At 36.6% G+C, this 14,423-nt stretch overlaps 1 protein-coding gene across 1 annotated transcript; it reads left to right on the top strand.

Annotated features, from left to right (window-relative positions):
* Positions 1-1,496: 1,496 nt before the first annotated feature.
* aire (autoimmune regulator) lies at positions 1,497-9,506 on the top strand (the record flags this gene model as incomplete). Its single annotated transcript, XM_079877260.1, has 13 exons — positions 1,497-1,643; positions 1,789-1,963; positions 2,043-2,177; positions 5,563-5,628; positions 5,728-5,841; positions 5,993-6,132; positions 6,258-6,379; positions 7,194-7,260; positions 7,428-7,538; positions 8,002-8,123; positions 8,231-8,303; positions 8,381-8,464; positions 8,587-9,506. 13 exons carry the CDS (start codon positions 1,497-1,499, stop codon positions 8,665-8,667), a joined length of 1,437 nt encoding a protein of 478 aa, XP_079733386.1. The 3' UTR covers positions 8,668-9,506.
* Positions 9,507-14,423: the final 4,917 nt, after the last annotated feature.

The raw sequence follows: 14,423 nt of genomic DNA, 5'->3' as shown, positions 1-14,423 counted from the left end.
CATTACCTTGTTGGAAAATCTCAAAGACATTAAGAATTCCCACACAACATTAGAATTGCTGCATTAAAGGTATAGTTCACCGAAAAGTGAAAATTGTGTCATCATTTACTCACCCTCAAGTTGTTCCAAACCTGTGTATGAGTTTCTTTCTTCTGCTGAACACAAAAGAAGATATTATGAAGAATGTTTGTAACCAGACAGTTGACGGCACCCATTGACTTCCATGGTAGGAAAAAAAAAAAACTATAGAAGTCAATGGCTACCGTCAACTGTCTGGTTACACACATTTTTCATTATATCTTCTTTTGTGTTCAGCAGAAGAAAGAGGGTGAGTAAATCATGTCAGAATTTTCATTTTTGGGTGAACTATCCCTTTAATGGCTAATCCACATCCAGTACATTTATTGAGATGCACAGAGACTGGGATTCCCCTTGGCATGGAAACTATAGTCCTCAGGAGAGACAGGTGACTAAAAGTAGATGGCTCACATGATTGAGAAATCGTTTCTTGCCCAACTGTGGACTTTCCAAGCCATACCGCACAAATGAGCATAAATGCGAACAAATGAGGGTCAGGTATTTTTATACAACCTACAAGGTGCGAGTTAGTGTTTTAACTGTAAATAGAAATTCAATGTCACCACTTATATCACAGCAAGACTGAAGGTCTTATGAATCAATGGCCCCTAGAGGCCAAGAGCACAAGAGCCATTTATCCACCAGAAATAAGGCACGTCAATCACTGACACCCATCACACCAAATAAAAGGAAAGCAGCTAGGAGATTACAGGTATCTCTAGTCCTCATCGCCAGCATCTGTTGTAAGTACTATGTTCATTTTTAGTGTGTTTAATATCAGGCAAAAAAAATCTATATGTACCATTATTTCTAAAGGTTGAATGATGACTGATAGTTTTTAATTATTTAAGATAGGGGGTCTGCAGCAGTATTCACAATAACTGTTTCTCTCTTTTTTGTTGAGAAAAATAAAAAGGTTAAACCAAAATACAACATTTATTAATTTAAGTTTACTTCAATCTTCTCTACACATTAAAAATGTATGGTAACACTTTATTTTACAGTGTCCCTGTTACTTACACACTCTATGTAACTGTACATGTAATTACTCTAGTGAATTATGCATAATTACAAGCAAGTAATCCTAAACCAAACCCTAATCCTAATTATGTACTAAGTACATGTAGTTAATTAATATTACTTACACTGTAACAAGGACATTTTAAAATAAGATAACCAACTGCATTAGAATTAATTATTGGTCAGTTTAAATACAACACTTCAATTTATAATATGTAATATTTATCATCTCTTTACCCAATAAGGGGTCCTCCCTGATTTGTTTAAGAACTATGTATGTGATAAAAACATAATTGAATCGATTCAAATTAATATCCAAATATTTAGTGCTCTCAGAACATCAGGACCAGAAGTTAGTTTAGTTGTGGTCTATACTACAGGACTCCACATGTGCAAGCATGTCTAGGGTGGAAGGTTACGGAGAGTCTGACCTGCGCTCACAGCTACGAGCATGTAGGACTGAGATCGCCATGGCAATCCACGATCCTTTCCCACTGCTGTATGGGCTGGCGGATCATGACATCATCTCTGAACAGATCCTGAGGGTGAACATTTTCATACAAAAGCACTATTTCAAGTCAACATGCATAATGTGAAGAATGTCTTCATGTTTTAATCAGATGTTTGTACAGTCGTAGTTAGTTCCTGAAATGCTAAAACAACAAACTAATACTATCACCGACTTATAAGGAGACTTTAGAGCGAAAGAAAAAGGATGGGATCCACAAAGCTGTCTACTCACTGCTCACTTTGCTACTGGACCAAGACGCTACTGTCCTCCAGGCCTTCTGGAGCAATCTCTGTAAAGAGTACAATAAGGATTGTTACCCAAAACTGGAAACCCTGTTTATGAACCTCCCCAAAGGTACAGTGCACAGGCCTGGCAAACAATAACTGTGTTGGAGGATAATGACAGTTTAAGTGATGATAATCTCATTTGGCAGGGTTAAAGCAGGTGGCCAGACACACTGGGACACGCTGGGTCCGCAGCCAGTCAGGCAGAAAGAGACCGGTGGCCGAAAAACACCTGACCCATCGGTCCCATCACCACACCAAGAAAGCCATAACCTCCAGCTCAGGTAATGGACACCAGGACACACAGGAACTTTTCACTCAGGTTCAGGTCATACCAAAATGGTGCAAGGAGGGGTGTCATTCCATACAACTGTGTAATTTGATAGTCAGTGCAATTTTCGTTTAGTTTAATGGATTAACCAAACAAAATTGCAACCGATTATTATTTATTATAAAACCTGCTTCCGTTTTCACTGTTATTAGGCTACTACTAAGTTACTTACAGGCCCAATAATGTTGAGAAGTGCGATTCATGACGTTCGAATCAATTAACCAGTCAATTTACGTTGTCACTTACGGCGATGTTATGAACTGTAGCCAACTATTGAATTATGAACGTTGTCAAAACAATTGGTGTTAGGCTACTCTTTGTAGTCCTTCAGCAAAAAATTTGGTTCGCGTTTGATGCAGATTCCCTGTGTCACGCTGCTACTCAAAAACTTCCGTTTGGCCGAGCAAAAGTTAAATGTTCACGTTAGGCTAACATTTAAAACTAGACTGAGTGACGAATCAGCCTTTTGTAACAGAAAAAATTGGACAGACGCGCGCAAGCAAAACCTCGATGCAGAATGTACATAACAAGACAGGGAACAATCATAGACAGTATGGGGAACAATCAACAAAGTAAGACACTTCCATTGAGACTAACACAGTTTGAAAAAAAAGAGAAAGAGGAGCAAGGATGAAGACAAACAGGTAGCCGATATAGACATCAAAGAAAAATATACCAAAATAGTAAATATTTGGACAGAGAGAAACAGAGAGTTTCAGACTTTCTATTATGTTTTTTTTTTTTTTTTTTTTTTTTACATTTGAAACTCTGAAACATTTTAACAAAATCACATAGAAATATATTAAAGGAGGGCTTAAATTTTTTTTTAAATATTAAATTTACCCATCAATAAAACAAAATTTACAAAAGCAAAGAGGGTGAATTTAAATTACACTTAAAAAAGTTCACATCTTTTTGTGTTATATGAGGAATTGTTTCCATTTTTACTAACAACCAGCTATGTATATGTAACCTCACAGTAGAAGAATAGGTGATCAAGCGTTTCAGGAGAAGAAGAGCAAAAGCCACAATGATCCACCTCAAAATGAAATTGTTTCTGTATAAATCATTAACTGGGTAAATCTTAAACATAATTTTGTAATGAGTCTCCTTGACCTTTGGAGCAACTATGCCATATAACAGGTAAAAGCTTTATCCCTTACTGAGGTATCAACATTTTCCAGAAAATAGCACTGATAATCACCAGTGATAATACGTTTATGTTCTTTGTAAATAAGTTTGTTTTTGCACTTACTGTCTAAGAAGTCTATATTACATATTTTTAAAGAGGGAAGAGAAACAACAGGTCTAGATAAAGGATCAGAAAAACAGCTGTGGATTATTCTTAATCCAGTGGGTATAGCATACCTTATCATAACCTTTAATTGTAATTCGAACTCTATATTTGTTAATGAAATCATTATGACACAAGAAATACCCATTATCATCTAATAAATCATGAATAATAAAGAAAATGCCTTTACTATACCAAACACTTTTGAACAGAGATTTTCTATTAATAACTACAGCCCTATTTTTCCAAAGAGTGCAGTTGTGAGGAGAGAAGTTATGGGTAAATATAATTTTCCAAAAAAAGCAGTTCTTGTTTATGAAAATCAATTATGAGTTATGAGATCAAGATCACACCTTAACACAAATTCAAGGCCACCAATATTTTTAAAAATGTGATTTGGAATATGGTACCATATTGAGTGTGACTTTGTTAAACACTCTTTCAGTCACTTAATTCGGAATGTACCAAGAAGAGATTCAAAATCAATGGCTGTCAAGCCTCCATATTCGTACTCTTTGACCATATGAAATTTACGTAAATAATGTGTTTTATTTTTCCATATAAATTTAAATAAAATTGAATTAACCGATTGAACTACTTTTGGGGCAGTATACAAAGCATGGGATAGATAGATAAGTTTAGATATTCACACAATTTTAGTCAAGAGGATTCTACCCAATATAGATAAGTCTCGAGATAACCAGTGATTTAAAGACTTTTTCATACTTTCTGTTTTAGAGTTAAAATTAGAAAGTTCTCTATTAACAACATATTTGGTATTCATAACCCATAGGTACTTAACCTCATTTTTCACTGGAATGCCCTCCATATCTTCTAAATCACAATTATGGATAGCCATTAATTCACACTTTTTTAAATTTTAGTATCAGGCCTGATGCCTTAGAAAAGATAGAAATTTTATCAATAACTAATGGAAGCACCTATTTATTTTTAAGAAATAAAAGAGTGTCGTATGCAAATTGGCTAATAGTAAAGGTCCTACCAAGAATGTCTATGCCTACAATGTCCTCAAAATGTTTTATGAACAAAGATTGTTTTCATATGGATTCTGGGTGATGAACCTAAATTAAGGGAAACACTACTGAAAATATCATTATAGAACATAGAAATTACTAAAACAAAGGACCAAAGCCAAAGATTTCAAAAGATTTAAACAAAAAAGGGTGTTCAAGAGTGTCAAACACCTTGAAAAAGTCTAGAAATAGAAGTAAGCTTGTCTGAGGTATTAGATAGTTATAATCAAGCACATCAAGGACTAATCTAATATGACTGTGAATACTTCGCCATTTGATAAAAGCCGATTGTGTTTCACTGATAATTTCACCAATGCCTTACTATATTTTAGTTTGATAATGTTTTTTATTTAATATTTTGTATTTTTAGGGGATTTTGTGCTATTAAATTATATTTTCGCTGTATTTATAATCCATTTATTCGCTTTTTGAGCATAGACCTGAAAATTGAATTTCCAATTTAAACTGTCTTAAATCTTGAATGCTTTAGAGCAGAGACTTAAGTTTAATCTCTTTTCAAAGATGACACTTGGCGAATTATTGCTGAAGTTTAAAAAAAAAATTAAAAAGTGAACGTAAAAAAAGTTACAGAATTGTATGTTTATTGTTATGAAAAATGTGAAAAAATACTATTTTATATTTTTATATGAAATATATATTTTCAAAAACATGTTTTACTCTAAAACTGTGAGAAAATCAAAGCCATACATCTAAACAAGTTGAGTTAAAAATTTTAGCCTGATATCTCAAAAAATTTAAGATTTTATTTGGCCGCAGTACCAAAAGTTTTCACTAGGTGAAATTCGTCTCCCATTCATTTCCTGTGCTGTCATTTTTTCATTTTCAATTCTCAAGGGACAAAATCCCACCTTGCATTTTTTCTTTCCAACATGACTTTAACGCAACCAATAAATCTGACACATGCCAGATGTGAGTTTGAATGGGTATGATTTGATGCTTCTGGTTTCAAACACGCCAGTCCTGATAACTTAATATCTCTACTGTTCCAGGAAGCAAAGACAAGCCAATGAGGAAGACAGATGGTGCAGCACTTTCTCAGGTCTCGGTGGGAAACGGTAAGCACTTGGGTAATGCTTAAGTAAAATGTATCATTAGATGACTAAATATAGTAGATGAATGAGATTGTGCATGAATAAATATGACTCAAAACGCAGGGGTCCAGGCTGTATCTACCTCAGTCCAGAGGGCCGTGGCTGTATCTGCCAGTGAGCATCCCACTGGCTGCGGGACAGTAGAGGGGATTCTGATCCAGCAAGTCATTGAGTCTGGTGAGCTCAGCACACTGACTACACACTATTGCCAGACTGTAATGAAAGCCTTTAATTCGCTAATGCTAGCTCTTAGCGTGTGTTTTGATAGTGTAACCTTGCAGTGTAAACACTTTGGCAGCACAGATGTCTCATTTGCACTTTCCTGCAGGAGGTGCCAAAAAATGCATCAAGGTGGGAGGAGAATTCTACTCTTCTGGTAAACTGGATGAGACAGCTGGAGTGCACAAGGCACAGACTGCACAGAACTATAGTCACCAGCAGGGAGAGCCAAGCACCAGAGTCATGGATGTAGGTGACCAAGATTCATGGAAAAGTACAGATACAAAAAGCGTACATGAAAAATATTATTCAGGCATAAGTCGTCATTGTGTTAACCGGGTACAGTAGTTCACGTTTATGATGCACATGTTCAGGTGGAGCATAATGATGATGAGTGTGCAGTGTGTAAAGATGGTGGGGAGCTCATCTGCTGTGATGGGTGTCCTCGCGCCTTCCACCTCACCTGCCTGGTGCCGCCCCTCGCCTCCATACCCAGGTACAGAGCAGTCATGTGATACACAGGCCACTGACCCTACCAGACCTAGAGCTGACCTCATCATTAGTCTTTATCTGTCAAGTTTAAAACAGTGTTGATAAACTGCATGAATTCAAAACCAAAAGAAATCTCAAATATGAGACTGTGTATAATAAATACGATCCAGCAGTCTAAAAGCACTAGTGAAAATGTCTAACTTGCTGCATTTTATAATTGCAAATGAGAGTATTAGCAAAACAATCTGAGTTTCAATGAATTTCATGTCACAAATTCTGATAATTGACCCAAAATAGTCTAGAATCTGAAATATTTATTATTTATTTTACATCATTATGTTTCTTATTTTTAAATGTCACAAAATTCTTAAAACTGTTTATTTCCAGGTTTAAAAGTGAACAGGCCCCCAGGGGGCCAGAGTCCACTAGTGGGCCTCAGCAAACTTCCAAAAAGAGCTAGAGGATGACTTAAAATCTATTACATAGTGAATTTATTATTATTATTGATACAATTAATGTTAATAATAAATCTGAAATACTATTAAAATGTTATGTAATTTTAAGGATGATGTATCTATTATTGAAATATATTATTATTGATACTATTAATATTAACAGTATCATATTAATCATATATTACAATAACCTAACTTAAAATGTTCAAATGAAACATAAAAAAAAGAAATATTTTTTACCCTAAATAACTAATTTATCTAACACACATCTAATTTATGTTGATTAAATCATAATCATAATTATAGTGTGAAACCACTGAGATGTGCATCTCTCACTAGTTTCAGAAATGTGTTTGTTTTCAGTGGTACATGGCGCTGTCAGCTTTGCCAAAGCAACAGAGCGAAGGACAAGACATGCAACCCATTGCCGGTAAAGCGTGACAAGATTCCCATTAAATTGATTGAAAACAAAATTTCCCATTTGCAATAACTAACTGAACTTGAATTACAGTCGGTCACACATATACGTACAATATGATGAGCAGTGGTGGGAGATTATTATTAATGGCAGTAGTAACTTCTCTGCTGCTCTTTTAGCCTACAGTTCAGCCTCCAGTGACAGAGACAAGCTCCAGCTCTGCTGTGGACTTCTCCTTCTTCTCCTCTCTGTCCTCCACTTCACTCTCCACAGTCACAGCTCCACCCATGGTAACACTCCCATGTGACTCAATAAGAGATACACTGACATTTAAGGCCAATGAAGTTTTAATAATCATTCTAATTCTGAGACTGTGGACGTCCACATCACAACTATAACAATAATGATCATTGGAATCGCTTTCAGAATGATTTTTTTTCCAGCTGATGAACCATAAAAACATTGCCAGCCAATCAGAAACCACCCGACTTTAAAGAGCTCATGCATTTAAAGTGGCAGACAACAAAAATGCAGTGCTCTCTTGTAATAAACAGAGCTTTATCATATCTTGGTGTGAACGCTAATATATTTACTATCGTTATTCAGCCTAAAAAATTAAAGATCTTATTTACACACCCTCATGTCATTCCAATCATTTGAATCATATAAATCCAATAGTTATAATCATATATATCTCTAACGAGTGGCAGGATGATGGCAATTTCAGCTATTTTTATATTTAATCTTTGTTAGTCTTCGGGTGGCCAAATGGTTGGGATCAGGATGGCTTGTGGAATTTGTCATCTCATCCAGGGAGAGCTGATCACCTGCCCTCAGTGCCTGCAGAGTTATCATGCCCTCTGCAACTTCTCAAAGTACTGATCTTATTGTATTGTTATTTATTATAGAATAACTGTGAATTCTATCATGCTTTGAAGCTCAGTCTCTCTCTCTCTCTTTCTTCCCCTAATTGTCTCTTCAGTGGAAAGACAAGATGTAGGAATTGCTCCAGGTGTTGGGGCCCTGAAATCGAAACATCATCAAGGAGTCTTCAGGTATCTCATATACACTAGAATAACACTTTTGGGTCTCCTAACCTAACAGATGTAATCCGTATTTTTTATTCCCACAGGTGAGTCAGCACACGAGTGATCAGGGCTTAACACCATCAGAGCAGCTGTTCAACAGAGATGAAATGGACTCTATAATGGGGGAGGTGAAGTCACGCTTCTTAACAGTATAAAAATAAATGAATACATGCAAGTGAGCAATGGAAACTGTATATACCTGAAGCCCCAGATGAGATGCCTAACAGTATATTTGTCTTGATGAATTCAGAGCCCTATAGATGGGATCCTGCAGTGGGCTTTCCACAACATTTCACGTCCTCTCTCTGAGTCTCAAGGCTATTTCCAGTGATTCAGCGAGTCGAATTCATCTCTGCTGTGCCCAAATCTCAGCATTCCTCCTCAGTGTTAGATGGACTGACATGAATAATAGAACACATTGTTTCAATAATGTTTGGGTCTAGATCTCTAAAGTTAGTTGCTACCACAGGGTGTCTGCCAATTATTGCTTGATCTCAAACTAATTTTTGTGAAAACAAATACAATATATATACAATACAAAATTTAACTTCAACCAAAGCTAAAATTAAGACGATAATGTTCAACTTTACATTAAAATGAAACATGATGTAAAATTTTTAATTTCAAGTACTGTACATTAATAATAAAGGCATTGCATTGCAAGCGTCATGAAGTATGTAAATGCATGACTATAGTACTACATGGATGTTAGTCTTGGTAGACAGCATACTTATTTTTTCGCAGATGAAAATTAGGCTGAGGTGGATAGACTTACAATGGCATGTGAAGTACAAATATAAATACGTCATATTTTCAAAGAAAAAAACGTTCTGTTTCAAGGAGATTTTGCCAAAAGAGAGACTTTTAGAAAGATGTTTCATCAGCTAAACAGTTGCTGTATTGTTGAACAACAGGACAATACACTGAACACACATCGTACTTCTGTCTCTCACAGCCTTTTTTCACTCCTCAAAAATTATTATTTCACTACCCTGAATAAGTTTTATTAAGGTCCTTGGCCTGAAAAATGTTGAAGACCCCCTGGCCTAGATAATTATGAAACCCGGATTTTGATGAATTATGTATTGTTCTGTAATGTTAATATTCATGTGATAACCTCAAGATATGAGACAATGGCTCAAGCATAAATAAATGGATTTCCACCTTGCAAACATGGAAAACATGTTCCCATCTCTGCATCACTGTCGTCTATATCTCTCTCTCTCTGTGTGTGTGTGTGTGTGTGTGTGTGTGTGTGTGTTTGTACAACTATCTTTGTGAGGACAGGTTTGAGTTTTAGACCATCGAAGTGAGGACAAAAAGAGAGTAAAGTGAGGACATTTTAGCCGGCCCTCACTTTCTGAGACCCTTTTAAAGGCCTGTTTAAGGGTCAAGACTTTGTTTTAGGGTCAAGGTTATAATTAGGTTAGGGTTAAGGGTTCAGGTTAGGCACTTAGTTGTGATGGGTGAGGAGCTAGAGATTACTCTGTGTCAATAAATGTCCTCACAAAGATAGATGTACAAGAATGCTTGCATGTGCGTGTGTGTGTGTGTGTCTAAGTGCCCCTATGTGGGCCTTCTGTGCTCTTCAGAGAATGGTTTTGACACATCCCATGGAATGCATGGTCCAGAGCCAGCACTGTCAGTTTTCCTTTTTGGCCTCCTCGGGAGACAAAAGAGAGTGGGGAAAGTGAGAGAGGAAGAGAAGGAGAAAGAAAAAGAGCGCTGGAATGTTAATGAGAACCATGTGGGACTCCTGGAAATTTGCTGTTGTTAATGTCAGAGCATAATGTATGTCAACACAGAGCAAAGCTTCTCGTTTGCTTTCATAACGCTTCGTACAAAAACAGTGAAGTGATCCGCGCAGTGGGAATTTATCAGAAGTCTCAGTTTATCGATGTTTTCTTCTACCTCAGTCTTTAAAGTGTGTGAATGCTCGCTCTCGGGCAGATGGTGTTGTGACAGGCCAGGGGCCAGACGTTGTTGGAATGTTGCAGGGTTGCTATGGATACCTGTTCTTTAAGGCCCAACAAATAAGGAGTGGGGAATGTATTACAGTGGACCCTAAATCTCAGTAGAGCATGAAAGAAAATGTTTTTATATGAGAAGACATTTGGCGACGCAGACGGCATGCATCAATGAGACAGACTGCAGGATACACTGAAAGCTGGTTCTGTTTTATCTCCTGCAGTGCCAAGATACTTCATGTTTATGATGTGTTAGTCTAAGCGTTCAGTCTTGCTTTATATATCAAAGACATTCTATAGCCTTCATGTCCTATATCATTGATTTTTAAAGTCTGAAACTGGTGCCAAAGTTCTGCCTAAAAGCAATACAGTGGATACATTAAGGAAATAAAGAAGGGCACAATAAGTTGACAAATGAACCTAAACTATGGTATCTCTTAGCTTCAATCCCAATGACAATTGAAAATAGTAAAATATTTCTGAAATAGATTTGTGAAATGTTTAGTGTAATTTAAATTCAAAGTGTGCATTTAGAATACTTTCACCTATCCTAACCGTAAAATCAAAACTGACCATTCTTATTTCTATGGAACATTGCCGTATTTATTATAAATGATTTATCTGTGGAAATCTTTTTTTTCTTAATTTATGTGCCCTCCCTCTTGCAAGCACATCTCATCTCTTCTCTGATGACATGTTTACATGTGCTAATTGGACTTTTTCCATTTACTTAAAACTCATTTAAAACGTTTATAGCTAAACATCTTTGACATCCCAGACAGCAACATAGTGTCGGCCCAGATCCGGCCCGCATCTGGTACACGTGGATTCCACACATACCAGATGTGGGCCTAATCTGGGCCGACACTACTGTTGCTGTAAACCTTGTTACACTCCATAATTATGACACTTATTGATATTGCCCAGAGAGATAAATCACACTGGGCCAGGGGTGTCCAAACTCGGTCCTGGAGGGCCACTGTCCTGCAGAGTTCAGCTCCAACTTGCCTCAACACACCTGCCTGGAAGTTTCTAGTATGCCTATATGACCTTGATTAGCTGTTCAGGTGTGTTTAATTGGGGTTGGAGCTGAACTCTGCTGGACAGTATTGGGCACAGCTGCGCTAGGCCATTTTGTCTCACTTTTGCAAATCCACATGGTTCATTTTCCTGAACTACAAATTCCAACTACCATTCAGTCACAGTCAGTCTTATCGGCAACCCCTTCCAGATTCACAACAGGAGCATTTGGTTGTGAGAATGGATCACTGCTGGCAAGAGTGATGGGATGCACCTGATGCAAATTTTTCCTCATCGCAGCCACCATAAATTCAGCTTCAAGTCTTTTCCATGCTGAAACAGATGCATGTGTGAATTTCAAGACCGGTCCTTTCAGATTTTTTTATCTTATGTCTATTTGAAAAGAGGGTATGACCTCAGACCTCAAAAAGAGATCTGTAACAATTTCAAGTATTCTCACAGATTGCTCAAGCTTTTTGTACCAAGGCCCCTTTCCATTCATAATTACTGCAATATTGCACAGTTCTGCACATCTATTCCAGCTGGAAAGATAATTATTGGCAGATTTAAGGCATAGCAGCATGGAAAACCCAAGTTACCCCAATTGAAAGCATTGAACTTCTGTTCCTGGACCTCCATTTACTGGAATGACTCCCAAAATAATGTCATATAGTTCACCTGTTTTAAATTAGCTTGAAACCCCATGACCAAACTGTCTGTTGGAATGAGAAAGTGAATATTAGTTGCAATGCATAACAATAATCCCAGTAAGAGCTGCCTTCTCTCATCTCTGACAAATCTTGTGCAAGCCAGCACAGAGGAATGTGAATAGATCTATAAAAGGTTAAGAGGCACGTATTCTGCATAACTTCAAATGAATGGTACCGCAGTTATGCAAAAACAAACAGTGTATTATCAGGAACCACATGTTTGTAATTTCTCCACATACCTGTCAAGTGTTAGTTCTGAGTTACTACTCTTTAATCTGTATATAACTGTCTTTTAATTGCTATGGCTTGGACAGTTCGGTACTCTTCAAATAGATTATAATTGACTTTTTAGCGGTTTTTATATGTCAGTGTCTTGGCATGTTTTTGTTTCTTTAATTCAACAGAATAATTTGACTCAGGTGATTAGTGATAATCTTCACTGTAAAAAAAAAGTTGCTGCCTTAAATTTTTAAGTATCAACTTGGATGTTTAAGTCATTTCAACTCACATTACATTGAACTGACTTAAAAATTGAGTTGAATCTTGTTTGCTTGACTTATTTTGAAGAGTTAAAGCAACGTAAAACCATATGTTGTGATAACTTATTGATCATATAATTTGTTTACAGAGCACAGATGTTATTACCATCTTTCAGATACTCTTAAAGCTGATGTTTTGTTACCCCTCTCGTCCTCGCCGGATGCGCTCTGTGAGTTTCCTGTGAGATGCTGTTGGTCATGCCCTTCACATTCCTCCCATAATTCCCACGCTATGCACACCATTACTCAAAACACATATTTGTGCCAGCCTTCACTAAACATTTGCATTGTCTTTTGACTGATTTAATTGTGCTGATGTTTTAAACAGCTCCTATTGTTGTAAAGAGGATGTTATAAGTCAGGGGGAACTATGGCCAAAACAAAGCACACAGATATGATGTAGATCAAAAGCATAGCTCATACAAAAATGAAAGATGAATTTATTCACCTTCATGTTGTTCTAAACTCAAAAACAAGGAATATCCTGATCATTCTTTTCAATATATTAAAAATGAATGAGGGCCGTCAAGGTACAAATGACAAAAAAAAGCCCTAAAAACATAATTAAACGTTGCTGTTACAACGTGTCGCTATATTATTAAGTCTTCTGAAGTCTTATGATAACATTGAAGAAACCAAATACTAAGTTGTTATTGACAGAAAATCTAGCGACATCCAAATCATTCTTTTGGATGTTTTCAATGAATCATTTGATCTAGTTCACAAAGCTGATCTGAATGATTTGTTCACAAATTGAATTGAATCAGTTCTAACGTTCAACTCACTGATTCAATGTTATCGAGATAGATACAAGTCAAGTGGAGTGGAAGATTCTAGTTACTATTAATTTCAAACTGTCCATCGTAGAGCTTCAGCAGACTAAAGACCTTTTGCTGTTCACACAGATGAGGATAACAATAAGGATACAGATATCTCTGTAATTCGATAATTCAGCAAATGTCTCATAACCTTCAAAGAACCTTGAGTGAAGGAGGTGACCTGTTGCATAAGCAACACAGTTTGACAAAGCGCCGTATATCGTAATAATTTTAGGGTGTCTTGCAGGTCTTTTCTTAGTTGATGTATTGTACCAGGCCTATTTCCTTAGATTACTTCTGTTACAAGATGAATGACTCTCATTTCACTTCCATGTAACCTCCGTTATATAATGGCACACTGAAGTCAATATCAGCCTGCATAAAATGGCTGTATTTGTGCCTCTTATCCACTGAAGTGTAACAGTACACAGAGAACTAGGTTGGTGCATGTAAACAGAGCCTTTCCTCACATAACTTCACCCAGTTGAACAGAATCAGCCAAATGGGGAAAAAAGCTGGGTAAATTCTCAGAAAATGTTTTGGCAACAAGTCAGACACCACTTACTTATATAATCTGGATTCAGATAATTACCAGATGGCAAACTATGCCCTGCTAATAAACTATATTTAGCTGAGTTGTGGATCAGATGTATTACTAAAAGACAATATAGGCTATGTAGGGCAAAATATATTTTCAAGTTGATGTTGGAATTATCCCACACATTTTCAAATGATCAGTTAAAATGACTTGTATTCTAGGACAATCTTCCACAGTGGTAAAAATTGTCTGCTTGTGTGCCTTTTACACAATGACTCTCTTTCAATGTGACAAAACAAGGTCACTCAGCTGACAGTTTCTCAGCAATAAAGATGGGGTGTTTATTATGTGTGTAAGTACAAAACAAATCAATGATCTAGGATTTAAGCATTTGTAATATGACCTTCCACCATTAAAGATAACAAAAAAGCACCATTAAAGATAACAAGATGTTTATTGTGTTATAGGAACTAACTATGCATGTGATAGTTAAAA

This window comes from Squalius cephalus (genome assembly GCF_949319135.1).
Source record: "Squalius cephalus genome assembly, chromosome: 7".
Classification (NCBI taxonomy): Eukaryota; Metazoa; Chordata; class Actinopteri; order Cypriniformes; family Leuciscidae; genus Squalius; species Squalius cephalus.
The sequence above is the reverse complement of the archived record's forward strand: the minus strand, read 5'-3'. Positions and strand labels throughout refer to the sequence as shown.